At 34.8% G+C, this 24,548-nt stretch overlaps 1 protein-coding gene across 50 annotated transcripts in view; it reads left to right on the forward strand.

Annotated features, from left to right (window-relative positions):
- The window catches only part of camta1b (calmodulin binding transcription activator 1b), a 698,990-nt gene that overhangs the window by 606,386 nt on the left and 68,056 nt on the right, over positions 1–24,548 (forward strand). For all 50 annotated transcript variants that reach the window (XM_087274121.1, XM_087274128.1, XM_087274115.1 and 47 more), the window contains one exon: positions 21,771–21,924. In XM_087274121.1, coding sequence (XP_087130247.1) covers positions 21,771–21,924 — 154 coding nt within the window. The remainder of the gene's footprint in view (positions 1–21,770; positions 21,925–24,548) is intronic.

Below are 24,548 nucleotides of genomic sequence, written 5' to 3' on the forward strand. Positions count from 1 at the left end.
CACCTATATATATATATATATATCACTTTTTAATGTACAATCACCGCTATTAACAAACCATTAACTAAGACTATTAGCACAACAAACTAGCTGCTAAATTAGATCATACATTATAAGTACTAAAAAACTGTTAATATTGTTGAGATACAATAGGCAGGAATAAGCCAGTAGGTAATAGTGCAAATTGTTACTTAAACTAATAAATATTGTTAGCATTAAAGAGCCCATATTATACATGAAATAGGGTCATATCTTGGTTGTAAGGGTCTCCAACAACAGTTTAATATGCATGCAAGGTCAAAAAACACTTTCATGGTCTTATAATCTGCATTTATTTTTACCTAATTATCCCAGCGACTCCTGTATGAATCGTCCAGGGATTCATTTGTTCCCAAACCCCTCCTTAGCACGAAGCTAATCTGCGCTGATTGGACCGATGACAGTCTGTCGCGATTGGTCGACTGCCTTCAGTCAGAGAGTGAAATGCCCAATAGCTAATCAGCAATATAAAAGTAATCACAGTTCATACACGCTCGATAGTGTAGGCGTGGATTTTAGCTGCCACACACTCACAAACACACACACACACACCACCGGACGACAACGCTCACGCTTTCGCCCGCACCCGCCAGGTTTTAGCCTGAACCCGACCGCTCCCACTTATATTAAGAATTTGTTGTCCCGGTGCCCGACCCGCCCCGTTTTGTGCCCGCCGCACCCGATCCCGCTAAAGAGCGGGGGGAGAACAAAACCACCAACAAAACCACCAACCACCAACAAAAAAATCACCCAGCTATACAGTCCAGACAGCCAAGCTGTATAAACACACACACAGCACCAAGCACACACAGACAAAGCTCTCTCTCTCTCTTTCTCTCTCTCATATGCACGCGTGCGCACTAACACACAAACACAAGCACCAAGCTGACACACAGGCAAAGCTCTCTCTCTTTCTCATTCGCATAGCAATATCCGTGATATTGCTAGACAGCCCGCTCCCGTCCCAAATTAAACCAGTTACCGACCGCTCCCGCGATTTATTCAGAAATTTAATGCAGACCTCTACCACGGAGCTCCGTAAACAAAGCAGCACGCGTCGCGTTTTTAACGTGGCTTTGCACGCGATATGAGAATATAGCGAGTTAACCTGATACAGTACACGCGGTTACAAGTAACAAATCACAACTAAATACATTTGCAAGCTAGAGTCAACGAGGCAACTTTAATCGCACGTACTTACACTTGAGAAATGGAGGAAGAAACCCATCCTGACGTCCATAAGTAAGTTAACTTACTCTTTACTGATCCTTCCTTCAACAAACGCTGATGAAGTATTCTTTGTAGCATGTAGTTTCCAGAAGTTTCCAGTAGTTTCCAACTGCTTGGCTATAATGCTGAGGTTTCATCTTTGGGTAGAGACTCGATAATATCCATCTGCAGTGTGACTTTAATCGATCGGCATGTTTGTGTGTGTGTGTTTGTGGGTGTGTGTGTGTCTGGGTTTATGCGTCAGAGGGCAGGGCCTCAGGTTTGAAATCTCCCGGGTTTGCGCGTGCACGTGAATAACTTGGTTTCGTTAGTACATCATGGCGTAACACCTAATGACTCGGTATCAAGGCGACTCGTTTGAAGCACTATGAGTCGACTCTTTTATAGATGAATCAACCGTTTTAAACACTGTACTCTTACAGATTTAAGCCTTAGCTGGATACTTCACTTCACTTAGAGCTGTGTTACACACTACATGGAGGGGAATTTTCAAAAACCCATAATATGGGCTCTTTAATATACATATAATATATAAGTTAATTTTATTGATAATTTGATATCAAAGTTATTATTATTAATTACTGGTGAAACTAAAATCATAAAACTAACTTATTGTGAACTAACTCAATTCTAATGACTGATTTCTGTATAGTGAACAATATTTGACTAGATATTTTTCAAGATGCTAGTATTCAGCTCAAAGTGAAATCTAAAGGCTTAATTAGGTTAACTAGGCAGGTTAGGGTAATTAGACATGTTATGGTATAACGATGGTTTGTTCTGTCGACTATCGGAAAAAATTGCCTAAGGGGGCTAATAATATTGACCTTAAAATGGTGTTTAAAAAATTAAAAACTGCTTTTATTCTAGCCGAAATAAAACAAATAAGACTTTCTCCAGAAGAAAAAATATTATAGGAAATACTGTGAAAAATTCATTCCTCTGTTAAACATCGTTTGGGAAATATTTGAAAAAGAAGAAAATTCTCAGGGGCGAATAATCTTGACTTCAAATGTTTGTTCAAAACATTTAAAATGTTTAAAATTGGTGTGTTTTTGTGCCCTAAGCAAGATTTTTAACCTGAAATGCATTGCCATTTTGAAGTGAAAGAAGGAGAGCGAAGAGTAAACCTCAACATCACTGGACCTTCACCGGAAAGCAGTGAAACTTGTGAGTAAAAGAAGCACAAGAGCGAGAGAGGAGAGAAAATAACAACAGAAAAACATCACAAAGGCTCGGCTGCTAATTGAAAAGAGAGCAAATTAATTACGGTAATGAAGCAATTAAAGCGCTGTCATGCAACCAGGCCTCTCCTTTTTAGGCCGGTAAGCATTTTACTCCTCATGCATTTCCCCTGCTTCACGTTAATCCTCTGGTTCAGTTTAGATCATTCTTCTGCTGCTCCAGGACTTTTTATTATAACAAAAATCGCATTCGGCGTAGTGATACGGAACTGCAATGCGGTCAAAACCAGCCGGGAACTACACTGTAAAAAATGCAAGGTTCCACACAATTCAGTCATGCTTTTCATGACACAGCCAGTGGCGTAGCGCAAAATGCGGAGGCCCCCCTGCAGGGATCACCGATGGGGCCCCCAGTTTTCAAGGGGGATGGGGGGGGAGGGGGGGTTGTTCTTCAGAGCCAGAGATATACACATATATCTATGATCAAGAGTTTTCCTGGATGTTAGTATTTTTTTTTTTTTTTAATTATGAAAATTATAATATTACATCACTTTTCTACATTGATGGATCACTGATCGCACGGGCATTCCTGACAAAAAGCTTGTGTTTGTGTGTACAGAAATGTACTATTCACCCTCCCTGTTAAATTTGATCTAATCTGTGTCCTGAAACACAGCTCCTCTCCTGCTTTCACTTCTCATACTGACGGAGGGAGCGATTCGTTTGTGAATGAATCTCCGTTATGAACGACTCGTTCACTAGCCGACAATAATACAAGTTTCTGGCAGCGCAGCATCTCATTGTCATGTATTTATTTTGAATTGTTTGCTGATTTTATTAAACAAAGCTAGCATAAGCTGAGTATTTAGTGCGAATTGGAGCTACTTTGCCTTATGCTGAATGCAGTAAGTGACTGTATTATCATCATTAACGCTACCTGTTTAGCACAAATTTCAGAACATACAAAAACGTAAAAAACTTAATCTTACCTATGAAATGTTCTGCCTTTGTGCTTTGTAATAACACTTGACTAGTGCGGTTGAATTTTGACATTTGTCCTGGGAGCACTGTACCAATGTGGCTGCGCTATTGACGCATGCTCAGGGTCCCTATACAATATCTAGTGTATATATCTACGTCACAAATTGAGGTGCGGGGAAAGGAGGCGGAGTGGAGCGACAACGCGGGGAATCCTTCACAAACTGAGGAGCGATCACAAACCGAAAGCGGCGAGAGCGTCAAAGTAGCCAGAAGTCATTCATTTTTAACGAGAACCGGCGGCGAGAAACAGCGGCGCGTCTTCATTGGCTATGACGCTGTTCGGCGGCAAGCAATCAGAATGAAGTAGTCCACCGCTTGAGAGGTGTTCGGAGAACACAGACCTGTGAACTTTGGTTCCGTCCACAGTTGTTCCCAAGAGTTTGAATATTGCGGTTCCTGGATTTTTAATTATTGAAAATCGCGATGACGTGGGGCCCCCAATCACGCGGGGGCCCCCCGCGGTGCGTGCCCTGCGGGCCCGTCCGCTACGCCACTGGACACAGCAGTCTGTCACAGTAAGTAGGTCGCTGGTTTGAGTCCCAGCTGGGTCAGTTGGCATTTCTGTGCATGTTCTCCTCGTGTTGGCGTGGGTTTCCTCCGGGTGCTTCGGTTTTCCCCACAGTCCAGACACATGCGCTATAGGAGAATTGGATAAACTAAACTAGCCATTGTGTATGAATGTCTGTGCACGTGAGAGTGTATGGGTGTTTCCCAGTACTGGGTTGCAACTGGAAGGGAATCCGATGCATAAAACAAATGCTGGAATAGTTGGCGGTTCATTCCGCTGTGGTGACCCCTGATAAATAAGGGACTAAGCCGAAATAAAATGAATGAATAACATATCATTTTTTGCAGTGCATGACAAGTAATAAATGAGCTTTTTTAAAAGATGTAAAGCGATCTGTTCTGTTTCAATGATGTACACAAACTAAACTACAGACTGATATAAATGGACACTCGCTGGCCACACAAAACTCACAGTAGGATTGATGTTTGCTTTAAGGCCGGTTCATTATTTCAGGCCTCGCGTACAAAGACAGATGTGTGTTTGTAGATGTATTTTTTGAGGCCCAGCATGCATCAGTTTTCTCTGTGTTGTTCATGAATGAGTGATGTCGCTGAGAGTATTAAATACACACACACACACACACACACACACACTGACTTAAAAGGAACAAAAACTTGATTTATGTTCAAATGATAATTTATTTGAAAATATTTAAAGATAATCTCTTTTATTTCTCTATTTAATAAGTATTATTTATTAATTAGCTATTTAAATTATATATATTTTTTAGTTATTAAATTGTTTTTATTTTTATTTTTTAATTATTATATAAATATTTTATAAGCAAGTTAGATCTGTTTTTTTCTGCACATGTTCATCTTTTTTTAATTTATTGAATTATTTAATTTTTATTTAATTTATTTGTAAAAACTATTTAAATTATTATCCTTTATACCCAAGGTCTGTTTTTTATCTCTTTTATCTGTATTTTTATGTATTTGTATTTTTATTTATTTATTGATTATTATATTTATGTTTTTATTTTGAATTATTATCTTTTATAACTAATATTAAATTAATTGTTCATGTCTGTAGTCTGTCTTCACGTTTCCATCTTTTTTATTCTCCATTTCATTTGTATTTTATTTTTATGATTTAATCTTTATTTTGTTTAATTGTTCAATTATTTAAATAATGATCTTTTATGACCAAATAAGATCGTGCTTTTCCCAAAAGTCTGTCTTTACATATTCATCTTTATTTATTTATTTATTTATTTATTTATTTATTATATGTATATTTGATTTGATATGTATATATATTTATATACAGTTGAATTTATAGCCCCCTGTTTATTTTTTCCCCAATTTCTGTTTAACATAGAGAAGATTTTTTTTTAAAACATAATAGTTTTAATAACTCATTTCTATCACTAATTTATTTTTTCTTTGCCATGATGACAGTAAATAATATTTGACTAAATATTTTTCAAGACACTTCTGTACAGCTTAAAGTGACATTTAAAGGCTCAACTAGGTTAATTAGGTTAACTAGGCAGGTTAGGGTAATTTGGCAAGTTATTGTATAATGATGGTTTGTTCTGTAAACTTTTGAAAAAATAATTAGCTTAAAGGGGCTAATAATTTTGTCCTTAAAATGGTGTTTTAAAAAATAAAACTGCTTTTATTCTAGCCGAAATAAAACGAACAATACTTTCCCCAGAAGAAAAAAATATTATCAAACATACTATAAAAATTTCCTTGCTCTTTTAAACATCATTAAATATTTAGAAATATTTAAAAGTTATAACCAAGTAAGTTTAGATTTTTCTCTGTTTTCCATTTTTTATTATCTAATTTTCATTTTATTTTCGTAATTATTGAATAAATACCTATCATAACCAAGTAAAATATGTTTTTTTCCTCTTTAGTCTTTCTTCACATTTTCATCTTCTTTATTTATTTATTTTCATTTATTTATTTATTTTTTCAATTATTTAAATAATTATCTTTTATAACCAAATAAGATCAGATGTTTTTCCAGTAGTCTGTTCTCACCTTTTCATCTTTCTATATATTTGTTATTGTTATTATTATTATTATTATTATTATTATTATTATTATCATTATTATCATTATTATCATTATTATTGTTGTTGTCGTTGTTGTTGTTGTTGTTGTTGTTGTTTTATAATTATTTTTATGGCCATGATCTGTTGTTCTCTCTGTAGTTAAAAATGTAAAATAAAATAAAAATTTCCATTTCTTTATGTATTTAATTATTTAATTTGCATTTCTTTTATTATTCAATCATTATTTAATTAGTTTTTTGAAAAATAGAATAAATAATAGTTTATAATTATTTAAATAATGTAATTTAATTTTTTAACATTAACATTTGTTTTTATTATTTAATTTTCATTTTATGTATATGTTTAAATATTTAATAATAATGATATGTTATAACTAAGATCTGTTTTTTTCTCTGTAGTCTATCATTTTCATCTTTTTTATTCACATAATAACTATCTTTGTAACTAAGATAAAAAAAATCATTTTCATCCTTTTCTCTTAATCTCAAACTTGCATTTGTATAAGCAATTTGTATGTGTGTGTGTGAGTGCGTGTGTGTGTGTGTGTGTGTGTGTGTGTGTGTGTGTGTGTGTGTGCGTTTGTGTTTCTCAGCGCTTTAATGATTAATTCTGTATTGATGTCCTCAATTAATTTCCTATTATGCCGGCGTAGATCTTGCACATCTCCATTTGCTTAAGAGACGTGTGTATTCCCTGTGGCAGATGCCTGTCAGTAACGCTCAATGTGTGTTCATTTGTATTCATGCAGGTCTGTGCGTATAAATAAAAATGATAAAAATATGATTAACTGTCTGAGGCTGATGTCCACGGTCATATTTATAAAACCAGGGTTAACTGTTTAGGATGTGAAAATGCATGTGCAAACCACTGTAAGTAATGACCTTTGACTCTCATGTAGTATTATAACTATATTATATTGTAATGTCTATTTTAATAATGGCAAATGAAGGATTTTTGATGAGCTGTGCAAGCTTTAAAATCAGAACTGAATTATGTTTATTGATTATATTATATATGCTATTTTGCAATGCACAAACCTTTTTTTATTCATAACAGTTTGTTTTTTAATTATCTTTGCTTAACACAGTTTTATTATTTACTTAAGCAGTCTGCTGTTTTCATATTTGTAGTGATTACAGAAACTGCTGATTATATTATGATGTGGTTGATTGTGTTTATTTCATCGAATTGTTACAAATATTTAATAAACAATCCATAATTAGGTGGGAAAGTAGAGTTTATGACAATGACGTTTACAAAGGAATCACTATTAAATTGGCAACTAACATTAAACTACAGCAACATAGTTTAAGATTATTAAATCATTGATTTATGACTATGTTTTGCATTTTGGACTCTGACATTTCTTAGGTGTTTTAATGTATAGAATAAAAAATATGATGTTAAAAATAAATAAAAAAATAAATAAATAATGTAATAATAATAATAATAATAATAATAATAATAATAATACTTTGATTACATTTTGTACTTTCTGGCTTTTCATTAAGTGTTTTAATTTAAAGAAACATAAAAAAATGCAGTTATAAATGAATAAATAAATAAATAAATAAATAAAATGTATATAAAAATATTAATACATTGAATACATTTTGGATTTTCTGATATTTCATTAAATGTGTTTTAATGTAAGGAAACATTAAAATTGCTGTTATAAATAAATAGACAGACAGACAGACAGACAGACAGACAGACAGACAGACAGACAGACAGACAGACAGACAGACAGACAGACAGATAGATAGATAGATAGATAGATAGATAGATAGAGAATAAAAAACATGCTGTTAAAAATAAATGAATCAATAAATTAAAAAAAATAATAATAATAATAATAATAATAATAATACATTGAATATATTTTGGATTGTCTGTCATTTCATTAAGTGTTTTAATGTAAAGAATCATAAAAAATGCTGTGAAAAATAAATAAATAAATAAATAATTATCATTATCGTCATCATAATAATTAAACACACTTAACAATTTGTACTTTCAGACATTACGTTAATGGGTTTTATTTTAAAGAAACATTTAAAATGCTGATAGATAAATAAATAAATAAATAAATAAATAATACATTGAATACATTTAGGGTTGTCTGACATTTCATTAAGTGCTTTAATGTAAAGAAATATTTAAAATGCTGTTATAAATAAATAAATAAATAAATAAATAAATACTTCTATTTTTTTTATATAAATCTATTTTTTTTATATTTCCCAAATGTTCAACAGAGGGAGGAAATTTTCGCTGTGTGTCTGATATTATTTTTTCTTCTGGAGAAAGTTTTATTTGTTTTATTTTGGCTAGAATAAAAGCCGATTTTAATTTTTAAACACCATATTAAAGTCAAAATTATTAGCCACTTTAAGCAATATTTTTTTTCATTAGTCTACAGAACAAACTATGATGTACTGTCATAGTGGCAAAGATAAAATAAATCAGTTATTAGAAATGAGTTATTAAAACTATTATGATTAGAAATGTGCTAAAAAAAATTCTCACTGTTAAACAGAAATTGGGAAAATAAATAAACGGGGACGAATAATTCAGGGGGTTTAATAATTTTGACTTCAACTGTATATAAATATATATAGCATATATATAATATATATACATAATATATCATTATATATAATTAATATATAAATAATCGTGTTATTTATTTTAGAAACTGTTCTAAATTTTCTTGTTTGAATATCCTCTAATGTTGTCATTTATAGCATCATTAAAATCACACATTTTGGAGAAACATCTACACCTTCAGAAATCTCCATCCGACAAGGAGCATGTAGATAAAGTGTGTGAGGGCAGATATCAGGGTCAGCAGCCTCTAGGCAGATCACACACACTCTCAATGTAGGAAAACTAATGGAGCTACAACACACTGCTTTCTGTGTCCACATGTACAACCTACTACTGCACAACATATGAGGAGAAATAGCCCATGAAATGAATTCTATGCGTGTGCTCCTGATATTCAACACCTTGTGGGGACCAAATGTTTGTGTGTGTGTGCCCTGGGCAAAGAGCAGCTTAATGATGGACACACTGGAACATTCATCATCATGTTCACTGTGTCCAGGGCAGCTATTAAACACAGCCCAGAGTACAACACACACACTTTCACTGATTTTACACTCACACAATATGGAGTGCATGAGGCACACGTATGCACTGATTTAATTGACACAATATTGCGGTCACGCACACACTATATACTGATAGATGTCATGCATGAACACAGACACATGCTTGCAGAATGTCAAACACTGTATGAATGCTTCTTTTTGAATGTTGTTTGAGTCTGGTTTGCTCTTAAAGGGAACGTTTGCTCCAATTTTAATATTAAATGAGGTGTTAAAGGGATAGTTCACCCAAATATGAAGATACAGGCACAACTAAATGAATGCCTGTCGCTTCTGACAAACACTTAATTTCACTTCCTCTTTTTTGATGTAGTAAAACCAGTGTTATTATTACTGTCCATATAACAGTATTGAGGAACATATATAGCAACACACCGACTGATAGCCCCGCCCTTATAACTGATAGTCCCACCCTAATGGCTGATAGCCCCGCCCTAATGACTGATAGTCCCACCCTAATGACTTATAGCCCCACCCTAATGACTGATAGTCCCATCCTAATGACTTATAGCCCCACCCTAATGACTGATAGTCCCATCCTAATGACTTATAGCCCCACCCTAATGACTGATACCCCCGCCATAATGACTGATAGTCCCACTCTAATGACTGATAGATCGCTCCAATGACTGATAGCCTCACCATAATGATTGATATTCCCAGCCCAATGACTGATGTCCCCCCAATGACTGACAGACCCACCCTAATGACTGATATCCCCAGCCCAATTACTGATAGCCCCGCCCTAATGACTGATAGTCCCAACCTAATGACTGATAGCCCCACCCTAATGACTGATAGCCCCGCCCTAATGACTGATAGTCCCACCCTAATAACTGATAGTCCCACCCTAATGACTGATAGCCCCACCCTAATGACTGATAGTCCCACCCTAATAACTGATAGTCCCACCCTAATGACTGATGTTCCCACCCCAATGACTGATAGTCCCACCCTAATGACTGATGTTCCCACCCCAATGACTGATAGCCCCGCTCTAATGACTGATAGTCCCACCCTAATGACTGATAGTCCCACCCTAAAGACTGATAGCCCCGCCCTAATGACTGATAGTACCACCCTAATAACTGATAGTCCCACCCTAATGACTGATGTTCCCACCCTAATGACTGATAGCCCCGCCCAAATGACTGATAGCTCCACCCTAATGACTGATAGCCCCGCCCTAATGACTGATAGTCCCACCCTAATAACTGATAGTCCCTTCCTAATGACTGATAGCCCCGCCCTAATGACTGATAGCCCCACCCTAATGACTGATAGCCCCGCCCTAAAGACTGATAGTCCCACCCTAATGACTGATAGTCCCACCCTAATGACTGATAGCCCCACCCTAATGACTGATAGCCCCGCCCTAAAGACTGATAGTCCCACCCTAATGACTGATAGTCCCACCCTAATGACTGATAGATCGCTCCATTGACTGACAGCCCCACCCTAATGACTGATATCCCCAACCCAATGACTGATGTCCCCACCCCAATGACTGATAGTTACACCCTAATGACTGATAGCCCCATCCCAATGACTGATATGCCCACCATATTGACTGATATCCCCGCCCAGATGACTGATAACCCCGCCCTAATGACTGATAGCCCCGCCCCAATGACTGATAGTCCCACCATAATGACTGATAACCCCACCCAAATGACTGATATCCCCACCCCATTGACTGATAACCCTGCCCTAATGACTGATAGCCCCGCCCTAAAGGTATTCCATGTGAACAGAAGTGAAGAAAGCCGTTTCGGGGGGGAAGGAAAGGTTATGTGTTTGGTTAAAATTCATGAGGGCAGATTAATTTTTACAAACGAATAAAGTGCACAGATACATCATTTCATAACTACTATTTACAAATAAAAATAATACGAGTACGTTTTGATTTCATGGTGACTTTAATCCAATCATTGAGAGGAAGTAGATGAAGGTTGTTGGGAGACAGTTAATGGTTTTTTTTTATTTCTAACTTTATTTTGATGTCATCCTGTTGTAGCAGACAATCCAAAATAATAATTAGAAATTTAATACGCATAATTGGGGCCCTTTAAATGTCTTTCAGATCTCATAGTTGGCACTAGTTCATATTCATGTTGCATTTCTGTGTGTGTGTTGGAGACTGTGAGTTTGCTCTGCAGCAGTTTGGACCAGACACACAGTTGAAGTACAGCAGGTGTGAGATGACTCCAGACATTTACAGACTCACACACACGTGCGTGCAATGCAAAATACACCTGTGTGGATGAAGAAAGAGAGAGAGAGAGAGAGAGAGAGAGAGAGAGAGAGAGAGTATTTATACACTTAATTTATTACTTTCATTATCATTGATGAGATGGAGAGCAGTTTGCGGTCGAGTTTCACTAGCTGCACATGTGAATGTGTGTGTGAATGTGTGTGCATATATGTGTGTGTGTGTGTGTGTGTGTGTGTGTGTGTGTGTGTGTGTGTGTGTGTGTGTGTGTGTGTGTGTGTGTGTGTGTGTGTGTGTGTGTGTGTGTGTGTGTGTGTGTGTAAGTGAGTGTGTTTGACAAGGCTTGTTGCCAGGTTACAGACGTGTGTTGAAACTGCCATAAGCAACAGCAAATATTACACCATTGGGAAGCGAAATGGACTGAGAACAGCTCACAAAATCATTTGTGGAAAAACCATGAAACGTCTGGCGTGAGTGAGCACATCACTGAGGAACATCTGATCTCTGATGCCAGACATCACAAAAGTTTTTTTTTTTTTTTTTTAGGACTTTATTCTGGTCTACAGCCGCCTTTGTTGAAGCTCGATTAGCTTTTTTTAATGAGGTTTTGGTGTGGATGAAAATGAACAAAATAGTATTATGACTTTCTGTAAAGATTAGAATAACAGAAACTTATGGAAAAAAGATTTGTGCACTGCCAATCAATTAAATCAAACAATCATAAATGAATGAATGATTGTATGAATGATTCAATAAAAATTCTATTTAATAAATTCAATTAAATAAATAAATAAAAATATAATTAAATAAATTCAATTAAATAAATAAATAAAAATTAGATAAATACAATTAAATAAATAAATATTAAATAAAATAAATACAATTAAATAAATAAATAAAAATTACATTTAATACAATTAATTGAATAAATAAATTAAATCAAATTAATGCAATTAAATAAATAAATAAAAATTATATTAAATAAATAAAATTAAATAACTAAATGAAAATTATATTAAATAAATACAATTAAATAAATGAATAAAAAAATTATAAATACAATTAAATAAAAATTAAAAATTACATTAAATAAATACAATTAAAAAAATAAATAAAAATTACATTAAATAAATACAATTAAATAAAAATTAAAAATTACATTAAATAAATGCAATTAAATAAATAAATAAAAATTACATTAAATCAATACAATTACTTAAATAAATAAAAATTACATTAAATAAATACAATTAAATAAATTAATAAAAATTACATTAAATAAATACAATTTAATAAATGAATAAGAGTTCAATAGATAAAATCTAGTTAAATGAAAATTTAATTAAATACAAAAACTAAAATATATACAAATTCAATTAAATAAATAAATAAATATTGTATTAAATAAATACAATTAAATAAATAAATTTCAATAAATAAAATAAAACAAATAAAATAAATGATCTTGTTTTTTCTGTAAAAACATCTTAACATTATTCAAACACATTGGGTTTATAATTTCATGGGTATATAATTGTATTATTTTATTTGTTCTTGCTGTCTTGTATAAAACATTTTAAAACTGTAATATTACTTCCTAATTAAACATATTAGACAAAAAACACTAAAGACAAAAAACACAAAGTCATTTTGCCATAGTTTGATGCTGATTATTCTTTTAAGAAAAACTTTATTCTCATGATTTCTACTTTTGAATTATTTTAGTGTTTGTTTATTAGGTATTTGTTGAAATTAATGCTTGTACACACAGTCAGAATTGATGTGTAAACTACATTTTCAGAGAAGAAGAATTAATGAGAAAAAAATCTTAAATAAATAATCAGCATTAAACTATACCAAATTGACTTTCAGTGATTTTGTCTTGATATATTTATTTGGGAAGAAATATTACATATTACAATATACAAGTTTCATACAGGATAATTTAGTAAAAATAAAATGTAAAAACTATATACGCTCATAATTATATCCCCAGCGTGTCTGAATGATGTTAAGATGTTTTAATTAAAAAACAAGAACATTTATTTTATTTGTTTAATTTTCTTTATTTGAATTTATTTATTTCATTTTATTTCTTTCATTTAATTTTTATTTATTAATTTGAATTATTTATTCATTCATTCATTATGCCAATTTGGTCAAACAAACGCTTACAAACACAGTCAAAAATAATAATAAACTGAAATGAATGAACCACCAACTTATCCAGCATATGTTTTACACAGCGAATGCCCTTCCAGCTGCAACCCAGCACTGGGAATCACCCATACATTCTCATTCACACTTTACAGCCAATTTAGTTTATTAAATTCACCTAAAGCGCATGTCTTTGAACTGCAGGGGAAAACGGAGCACGCGGAGGAACCCACGCCAACATGGGGAGAACATGCAAACTCCACACAGAAATGCCAACTGGCCCAGCTAGTACTCGAACCAGTGACTATCTTGCTGTGAGGTGACGGTGCTAACCACAGAGCTACCGTGTCGCCACAGACTGTTATGAGTAATAAAAATGTTTATGCATATACCTATAATTATGCATTATAATCAATCAATTTAATTCAGATCTGATTTTAAAGCATGCACAGATCATCAGAAACGTTCTTTGAAATTGCACGAAACCAAACAATCGCATCGTCGTTTTGCAAGCAATGTGCATCAAGTGCTCTGAGACCAAAACTATATGCGAGACCCTTCTGTTGCGCATATTACATCTGACACCTTTGAGCAACTACATCCCCTTTCCAGAATGTTCCGGCTCATAAAAACAGTGAGGGGTGGCGAATATGCTGGCGTAGAAGTTTTAGCATCAAACTAAAATGGTGCCTTCAAAAGCCAAACAAATAATGCAATCCAATTTCTCTCTTGTTTGAGACTGTGATGAAATCAGCCGGCCTTTTTTTTTCCCCCCCTTCCCTCTTAAATCTACCAAAGGTATTGTGCAAACACCTTGAAATATGCATCCCTGAATGTGTTAGCTTTTTTTTCTGCCTCCCATCTGGTCGCTAACGCTGCAATATTAAAATGCTAATGGGCCCGCCGGACAGACGCTGAGAACGGAGAAGTTGATTCCATCTTTCACAGAGACGTACTAACTCTTTCGGGCAGGAGCTCTATGAATGATTGGCTCTATTTAAAAGCCAAAGGTGACGCGGAGACAAAAGGCACTGGTTTTTAAAGTCTGTATCTCATCGATTAGCTCAGAACGTGTGCCTCGCTGTAGAGATTCGGGAGGTGGATTGATGGAGAATGTAAGTAAGTGGCAGCTGGGGAAATTTATTGACAGTTTTGCATTGATAAAGCTTCAAATATGGCTCGGGCTGCTGCTGCCGCCACATTTCTTTATGTTGGATATCTTACAACACTTTCTCTATGCACATGGGTGTGCTTTTATTCGAGCATTGTTATAAACTAGATCCGTTTTTAGCACTACTTTTAAATGTTAATCATTTTACATTTAGCCATTAAGCATACACATTTTCATATAAACTGATATAGACTTACAAAAGAAGCACTAAAGAAAAATACACTCACCGGCCACTTTATTAGGTACACCTCTCCAGCTGCTTGTAAACACAAATTTCTAATCGACCAATCACAGGGAAGCGAATCAATGCATTTAGACATGTAGACATGGTCAGGATGATGTGCTGCAGTCTAAACTGAGCATCAGAATGGGGAAGATAGGTGATTTAAGTAACTTTGAACATGGCATGGTTGTTGGTGCCAGACAAGCTGGTCTGAGTATTCATACCGCCTCGTAGTGTTCTCTTAAAAAATGAAATGCAGCTATACGTAACTCCGGCTAATTTATACTTCTGCGTATGCTACGGCGCTGACGCATAGCTCTTCGCCGTGGCCGTCGCCGTCACTGACGTGCACCTCTCAAAAATTGTAACTACATGTCGCAACGATGCGTAGCGTAAGCTCTGTGATTGGTCGGCTTGGTAGCGCTGACGAGTCTGGGCGGGACCGAGAGCCGCGCGAATGGCGCGAGCGATTGTTTACAAGTGAGGAGTCCCGTGAAGGAGCTCCGGATAGAAAGTTTTGTTTTGTGTTTACCTCATAGTTAAAGTTGTTGCACGTCCGCCGGTTCCTGCCTCAAAATGAGCGAGTTTGAGCCACTTGTACATCCAGGAAGTGTTCAGGAAAAGCAAAACAACAGCGAAGAAACTCGACACAGAGGAACATTTACACCTCACTGCCAACTAGCGTTTCGGAAGTGTTAATGCAGAGCAACAGAGACAGCTCGCAGAAGTATAAATGCACAGCTACGCGCGTTGCCTGCGCCGTGGGTTACGCCGGTCACCTGACGCAGAAGTATAAACCAGGCTTTAATAATTCGCAGTCTTCAGAAATTCCCACAGGACTACGTTTTCAGAATGAGCCTGTGTTGGTTTTTTTATTTTGCCATTTTCAGGCCAACAAAATGTTGCTGTCCTTTAAATGAATTACTACAATGCACAGAAAAATTTCTGTTTTTTGTTTTTGTGGCATGTTAGTATATAGTGTGTCTGCATGTAAAAAACCTCCAAAGTTGTGAAGCTCATATTCTCCCACAAAAGATGTTTATTTGAACAGAGAACACATTGATCAAAATCTAGGTACTACTTATGCAAACAACTCCATCACAATTTATAAATATTAGCATAAAAGCACTGAAAGATTCTTATGCTAAGAATGAAGATGAGGCTTTGGTGAACTCTAATGTTGTTGTCATGTTGTGGAGACATCACAAAGGAAAAAAGCACACCACTATGAAATGTTTTGCTTTAATCAGGCTCTAAATAAACTGCTTTAATATCTCCATTTTCAGAATTTGACTTAAGTTTGAATTAATAAAGTAAACCAATAGCTTTATTACTTATTTTATGAACAAATGGTTCACAAGTCTTGATAGCTAAAGTGGTGTTGTTAGAGGCGTTACATTTATCACAGACACTTGAGGTGTCTGGCCAATCAGAATGCCACTGGGTCAGACGACCAATCAGAGCACTTTTGTTGTCAAAAAGAGAAACTTCTAGAAATCAGAATATTGAAATGTTATTCACAAACTGTGTTGCAAGGTTTGTGGTTTTTCCACACAATATGAAACCATATATAAACCATACACTACTGTACCTGACAAATGTCTTGTCATGGATCCCAGTTGTAAGAGCAACAAATAATAACTTGACTTCTAGTTGACCATTTGGAAATTCGATTCATCGATTTTTTTCTATGAATCGTTTGTTGAACTGCATCCCAATCATCACAAACACTGCAAGATTCTCACAGATATTAGTCAAGTTTGGTGAAGGAAAAATCAAGGTTTGGGGTTACATTCAGTATGGGGGTGGGCGAGAGATCTGCAGAGTGGACGGCAACATCAGCAGCCTGAGGTATCAAGACATTTGTGCTGCCCATTACATTACAAACCACAGGAGAGGGCAAATTCTCCAGCAGGATAGCGCACCTTCTCATACTTCAGCCTCCACATCAAAGCTCCTGAAAGCAAAGAAGGTCAAGGTGATCCAGGATTGCCCAGCCCAGTCACCAGACATGAACATTATTGAGCATGTCTTGGGTAAGATAGAGGAGGTATTGAAGATGAATCCAAATAATGTTGATGAACTCGTGGAGTCCTGCAAGAACTCTTTCTTCGCCATCCCAGATGACTTTATTACTAAGTGATTTGAGTCATTGCAGAGATGTATGGATGCAGTCCTCCAATGAGGAGTCATACACAATAATTATTCTTTATCTACTGCAGCATGACTATATTCTATACTGTCATTATTTCTGTTCAGTGACAATACTTTTGTCTAAGCACAGTCAGACCTTGCTGTCCTAATTAAATCATTAAAAATCAAGGCATCATCATATTTTATTTTGGTAAAATAAGCGTAATCTAGAGTTCTTTGCATTTCATATGAGCCACTTCCGATACCAAATGATCAACTAGAGGTCAAGTTATTATTTGTTGTTTCTAAAACTTGGATAGGCGACAGTACTTTTAAGAGATAGTGTATGATTTCAGACTTTGGACAATATTTGTAAAGTATAAATTAAAATCGAAAGTAGAATGGGACGTTTGGTGGTATTTGATTTGAATCTAGCCTCTGAAAAAAAACCTTAAAATATTACATGTGGATTGCTGTAGCAAAGTAATGCTTTACGACTCTGAGTATTCTTGTCACAAATTAATAAATAACATAAAACAATATCAAAAATCAATCTGTGAACGTAAAATATTTAACATAATAAAATTCTTACATAATATCTACATTAAAGCATGTTATCCACATCTGTTACAGCAATAAACAAAATACTGAACTTTTAAAAACAGCATCACATGCGCTCTTTAAGACTGATTCTTGACTAAATTTCGCAGCTTAAATGCACAGCGCTCTGGGCTGTTTTTCCTTTTGGTTAAAGTCTGCGTATATTATTGCTGTCCTTCGAGTGTATCTGCGCGCTATACAGTTTGATTAGTCATTGGAAAAGGCGCCTGATCTCCACGTATCCCCTTCACACCCACGACTTGTGCTTATAGCAGCTGAGCTTTAAACAACACCTATTACTCTTACGCTGTCAATTAGGATAATTTATGGCTGTAATTCAGAGCCGGCATGAATTGTGGTGTTTTGATGTTGGTAAATACTTAGAAGTTAATTGGGGGCATCTGCTCCGGGGAGTTCGGGCGAAGAATGGGAGACTGTTGTGTTTTCACGCATGCTTGCCAATTAACGACTCCCACCTCAATGCCACCGAACGCAAAACAACTCGCAGACCCCACGTTTAACACGTTTCGGAATCTCTGAGGTGTGTGTGTGTGTTTGATGGAGTTGCAATTGCATGGGTTCATTTTACTTCCTCTGCATGGGAGTTTCTCTGCACTTTTGACCCTTTTATACTCACACTAGTTTTAATTTGTTCCTTAATTTCATTTGTCTGCTCTCTGTGTCAGTGCATATTCACGCCGTGAACGAGAGATGAATTTTAAGCTGATTTTATGAGAAAATGTAGCCTGCTTGTAAAAGGTGATTTTCTTTGAATTCCTGATGCAATTAATGCAGAAAAGTACTTTTTTTTCCAGGAAAAAAAATGAATATTGGAAAAAAATTGCAACCAGTTCATCGGAAATTCTTGTTGAGTTAAACATTACAAATTTTCTTAAATAAATGTTTATTATTTAGAAGAAATCATTGAAATAATAGTTTTTTTTTTATTGTGTTCATCAGATTATTACAATATGAACAGAAATCAATGCAATATTTAATATTTCTATAATTTTAATATGATAATTTATATATATAAATTATATAGTGTGTGTGTGTGTGTGTGTGTGTGTGTGTGTGTGTGTGTGTGTGTGTGTGTGTGTGTGTGTGTGTGTGTGTGTGTTTGTGTGTTTACAGTTATACAGATATACAGTTAAAGTCAGAATTATTAGCCCCCCTGAATTATTAGCCACCCGGTGAGTTTTGCAAGTCGACAAAACAAAGTTTAAATAATATGATGGTGATCTTATTTAGACTAAGCATGGCTCCTGATATTAATTGGGATGAAGAAGAAAGGAGGGATGAAGTCAGGGAAGTTAGACTTAATAAACCTAATTCTTGGCCATGAGTTGGGATTAAGACAATACACAACAGATAATTCTATAAAACATCTTTTTTTGTATTCTATTGAATTGTCTATAGAATTTCATTCTGCTAAAATTAATATTCATGCAAAAGATTTCTTAAATTATCTTAGCGTCACTCCAGTTATGTCTTTCGATTGTTTTCCAGTTACATTTAGAATAAATTTCTGTTATTTATTTAGAAAAGGTAATGATTCGTACTCAAGTAATTGCTTCGTGCTGTTTTTTTTATTTTTTCTTTCTTTTACATTCTATGGGTGATTAAAAGACAGATGTTTCGGCACAATGCTTTCCTCACTGTGTGTGACACAATCCTCTCACTCCACCCCTTTTATCCCAAAGTCAATCACAATGCGCAATTAGTTAGACCGCCACTCTCATTTCATTACCCATTATAAACCACACAATTACTATCTTTACACTTTAAACATCATTCCACAGAAAAAACAGTGTATCAACTATTATCATTTGTCAAGTGTACATTAATAACATAAAAATCCAACAGGTAACATTAAATTTTTTTTACATTTGACAATTACTCAAAGATTAAGAAACAAACAAATCTTACCGTCACCTCTACCCACATAACTAACCATGCAAGAAACATTTACCCTCACCTTCAAAGACAATTTCACAGGAAAATGGTATACCTATATCAACACAGTGACATTTCGATGCCAAAACATTACAGAATATACATTTGTTATATTGTATCGATCATCTCAGTGGCAACTCTGTTCGCCAACTGTCTCTTTTTCATTTCGATATATCATGATGATCAATCATACGAAAAAATACCTTTACCTTCAATAACATTATTTCACCAGAAAATAGCATAAACCATCATCATATTTACCAACAGTCTGTTTTTCATTACAATATATCATAATAAACCACACGAAAAATACCTTTACCTTCAAAAACATTTCACAATTATTATTTATTTAGAATAAAACTGTTATTTAGAATAATACTGTTATTAAGAATAGTACTGTTTATTGCGACTTCCTGATGCCTCCTATAAGTCGCTCGAGAGGCTTTTTTTTTTTTTTTTTTTATTGAAAATACAAAATCCAAATACAACAAAATGGGATTCAACTTTACAACTTGTGTGTCATATATGGAAGGCTCAACACAAAATAATATACAAAGATACAAATGTAATATACAAAAAACATTCAAGTTAAATAAATCCAAGAGTGAAAGGAAAACGCAAAATTTAAATAAAAGTCGCTCGAGAGGCAGTGTGGGTCCTTTTAATTTGTGACGCGCTGGTGGCTTTAGACAGACACACTGAGCCCACACTGAAAAAAGTGTTGCATGCAAAACTGTTGCAAACAATTTATTTGTGTTGAATTTAAACAATCAAATTAAATTGAATAATGTTCAACTTAATGTGTTTGTTTAAATTCAACACAATTAAATTGTTTACAAACACTTAACATAATAAAATTGAGTAAATCCAAGGAATCATCTTTGAATAATTTTTTTTTCTTGCAAGACGTTATAAGGAAAACTTTATGTAAACTTGAAACATGACAAACAATACAATGTGAGTTGAATACCTGTTTTGTATTGTGCCGATTATTGCGTTGGTGTGATGGTTGTTGCGTGTGCCGTTGCGATGCCGTTTTGCGCTGCTCTTTGCGGTCAACAAAAAATACGGCTACCCCACTTTCCTTCTCTCCTCCTAACACCTGTGTGATTGTGCACGCGCTTTATATGTTCTAGCAGGTGCCAGTTATGCCCACGTGACCAAAACATAAAACGTCACTGTGAAACCCAAACTAATCAGTATACAAATAAACATTATTATTAAATGAAAAGTAATATGGCTCCTATACTGTTCTTTATATAAATATAGTTTTTTTGGAGGGGATGCTGTGCCCCAGTAGAGCCTTATGTCTAGCAACACCCCTGCCTGTAATGCAGTTTGAGTGCTTCCATAAAGCATTGTTTTATAAAAGTATTACTTAAAATTGGGGCGAGGCAGTGGCGCAGTAGGTAGTGCTGTAGCCTCACAGCAAGAAGGTCACTGGGTTGCTGGTTCGAACCTCAGCTCAGTTTGCGTTTCTGTGTGTGGAGTTTGCATGTTCTCCCTGCCTTTGCGTGGGTTTCCTCCGGGTGCTCCCGTTTCCCCCACAGTCCAAAGACATGTGGTACCGGTGAATTGAGTAGGCTAAATTGTCCATAGTGTGTATATGTGTGTGGATGTTTCCCAGAGATGGGTTGCGGCTGGAAGAGCATCCACTGCGTAAAAAACTTGCTGGATAAGTTGGCAGTTCATTCCGCTGTGGAGACCCCGGATTAATAAAGAGACTAAGCCGACAAGAAAATGAATGATGAATGAATACTTAAAATTGTATGAATTCTTTAATAGTTCAGACGCATGAGTCAGAGCTAAAACATCTGAATTCTGTTAGCCATGACAAAACTCAATCCCCCAAGACATGTTTTTCCTAATTCTCCTCCGAAGATCCAATAAAAAGAATTTACAACTTTCTTTTGAGCAGAAACTTTTCTCCCTTCGCTGTTCTCCCTCTGTGTCAATTTCCACGCGCTTTCGTCTTCTCGTCCTTCTTCCCTTATTACATGGAGTCTTTCATCTCATCTGCTTTTCTCTTTCTGTTTTTTCTTCTTCTTCAGAATCCTGACATTGTGCTGGTCCACTACCTGAACGTGCCCGCCATAGAGGATTGTGGAAAGCCGTGTGGGCCCATCCTCTGCTCCATCAACACTGATAAGAAAGAATGGGCCAAATGGACCAAGGAGGAGCTCATCGGACAGCTCAAACCCATGTGTGAGTGTTCAACCACATTCACAGACTGTTAAATAATGTACAATTAGATTTTTCACTTCAAACATCAAGTTCACTTTTAAAAATAAAGATGTCGGGAAGAAGTAAGAAGAGTTGTTTTCACAGCGGAGTCATAGAAAGAACATTTTAAAGGAGTAGTTCATCTAAAAATGAAAGAAATTAAGTGTAATCTTAAAAATAAAGATGTCGGGAAGAGCTATGACGAGTTGTTTTCAAAGTGAAGCCATAGAAGTACATTTTAAAAGGGTAATTCACCCAGAAATTAAAACAAAATAAGTTCAATAAAGATGTTGTGAAGAAAACAGAATAGTTGTTTTCTCAGCGGAGTCATGGAAAGAACGTTTAAAGGGTTAGTTCACCTAAAAATGAAAGAAATCTCATGTAATCTTAAAAATAAAGATGTCAGGAAGAGCTAAAATAAGTTGTTTTTACAGCGGATTTGTAGAAAGAATGTTTTAAAGGGTTCGTTCACCTGAAAAGCAAAAAAATAAGTTCACTCTTAAAAATAAAGATGTCTGGAAGAAATCAGAAAAGTTGTTTTCACAGTCGAGCCATAGACAAACATTTTAAAGGGTTAGTTCACCCAAAAACTGAAAGAAAATTAGGTTCATGCTTAAAAGTAAAGATGTTGAGAAGAGCTAAGAAGAGTTGTTTTCACAGTGAAGCCATAAAAAGACATTTTAAAGGGATAGTTCACCCAAAAATTATAAAAATTAAGTTCACTCTTAAAAATAAAGATGTCAGGAAGAGCTCAGAAGAGTTGTTTTCACAGTCGAGCTGTAGAAAGAACATTTTAAAGGGATAGTTCACCCAAAAATTGTAGAAATTAGGTTCACTCTTAAATATAAAGATGTTGAGAAGAGCTCAGAAGAGTTGTTTTCACAGTCAAGCTGTAGAAAGAACATTTTAAAGGGATAGTTCACCCAAAAATTGTAGAAATTAGGTTCACTCTTAAATATAAAGATGTTGAGAAGAGCTAAGAAGAGTTGTTTTCACAGTGAAGCCATAAAAAGAACATTTTAAAGGGATAGTTCACTCAAAAACTGAAAGAAAATTAGGTTCACTCCTAAAAATAAAGATGTCTGGAAGAAAACAGAAGAGTTGTTTTCACAGTCGAGCCATAGAAAGAACATTTTAAAGGGAAAGTTCACCCAAAAATTATAGAAATTAGGTTCACTCTTAAAAATACAGATGTTAGGAAGAGCTCAGAAGAGTTGTTTTCACAGTCAAACTGCAGAAAGCGCATTTGTAAAGAGGTTAGTTCACCCAAAAATTATAGAAATTAAGTTCACTCTTAAAAATAAAGATGTTGAGAAGAGCTCAGAGGACCTAACAATTTAAACAAATTACCCAGCAGGCACAGGACGTCAACATGAAGTTGTACCCCAACGTTGTGGGGACGTTGCATTTTGTTTGGAAATGAAAATCGGGTTGACGTTGAAATCCAATAATAAAGTATTGAGTAAAGAGAGTAAGCTGGAGGAAAATAAATGAACACATATCAATTTCAATTTTAAATTTTGTGAGGAACCGAAACGTTTCTTCCACACTCTTAAAAGTAAAGTTTTTCATGGCATTGATGATTCCATGAAGAACTTTACTGACACCTTTTAATTCCACAAAAGGTTCTGAGTTGAAAAACAAGATATTTAAATTATGAAATGAAATTAAGAGAATAGTTCTTTGAAAAACATTTGGCTGAAATGCTCGTGAGGGAATCAGAATTTTTTTTCTTACTGTCATAAAAAACTAAAAATACTTTTTGGTTCTTCCCTGGCATTTTGAGTTTTAAGAGTGTAATATGTTAATATATATATATATATATATATATATATATATATATATATATATATATATATATATATATATATATATATATATATATATATAATTCATTTCTGCAAAGAAAATCACTTTCTGCTGATTTCTGCTGATTTTTTAAGCTGAATCAACACAATTCTTCAGATTTTTTGGAACTACTTAATTATTTTATGTTCAATCTACCTAAATTTGAGAAAACAATTTTTAGTTTTAGTTTGATCTATTTGTGTTGGGATGACATGAAGGAATTTTGCGACATCTAGCATTTCTTTTTTTTTTTTTCTTGCAGCAAACCCAAAAAAAAACTTTTTGTAGAACATTTGAATTATCTAAAGATTTTTTCCCCAATCAACAGTTTTCATAGATATCAATGCAGCTTGACAGCCATATTAAACAACCTTTATTTTCTTAAGATTGATTTTCAAGTTCATAAATATCTCGGCAGAAATTCTCGAAACATTTTTTGACACCTAAAGAGGACCTATTATGCTCGTTTTCACAAGATGTCAAATAAGTTCAATAGTATCTGGATGCAGCCTTTATGATGCAAGCTGAGATTGCATCACTCAGCGATGCAATGTCAGACACAATGCACTCAATAGAGTTAGTGATGTCACTGTGACGGGTAGGAGTAGGGGTGGGATTAGGTGAGCCCATTAAAAAGCATTGCATGCAGCTCAACTTGCACTGCAGGTCTGCATCCAGACCCCTCTCATTACGTCGCTGATGTCCCTAGTGTGTGTCTGTAAAGTTTCAGCTCAAAATAAGACACAAATAATATTTTA

Source organism: Danio rerio, chromosome 11 (assembly GCF_052040795.2).
Source record: "Danio rerio strain M-AB ecotype USA chromosome 11, GRCz13ab, whole genome shotgun sequence".
NCBI classification, from domain to species: Eukaryota; Metazoa; Chordata; class Actinopteri; order Cypriniformes; family Danionidae; genus Danio; species Danio rerio.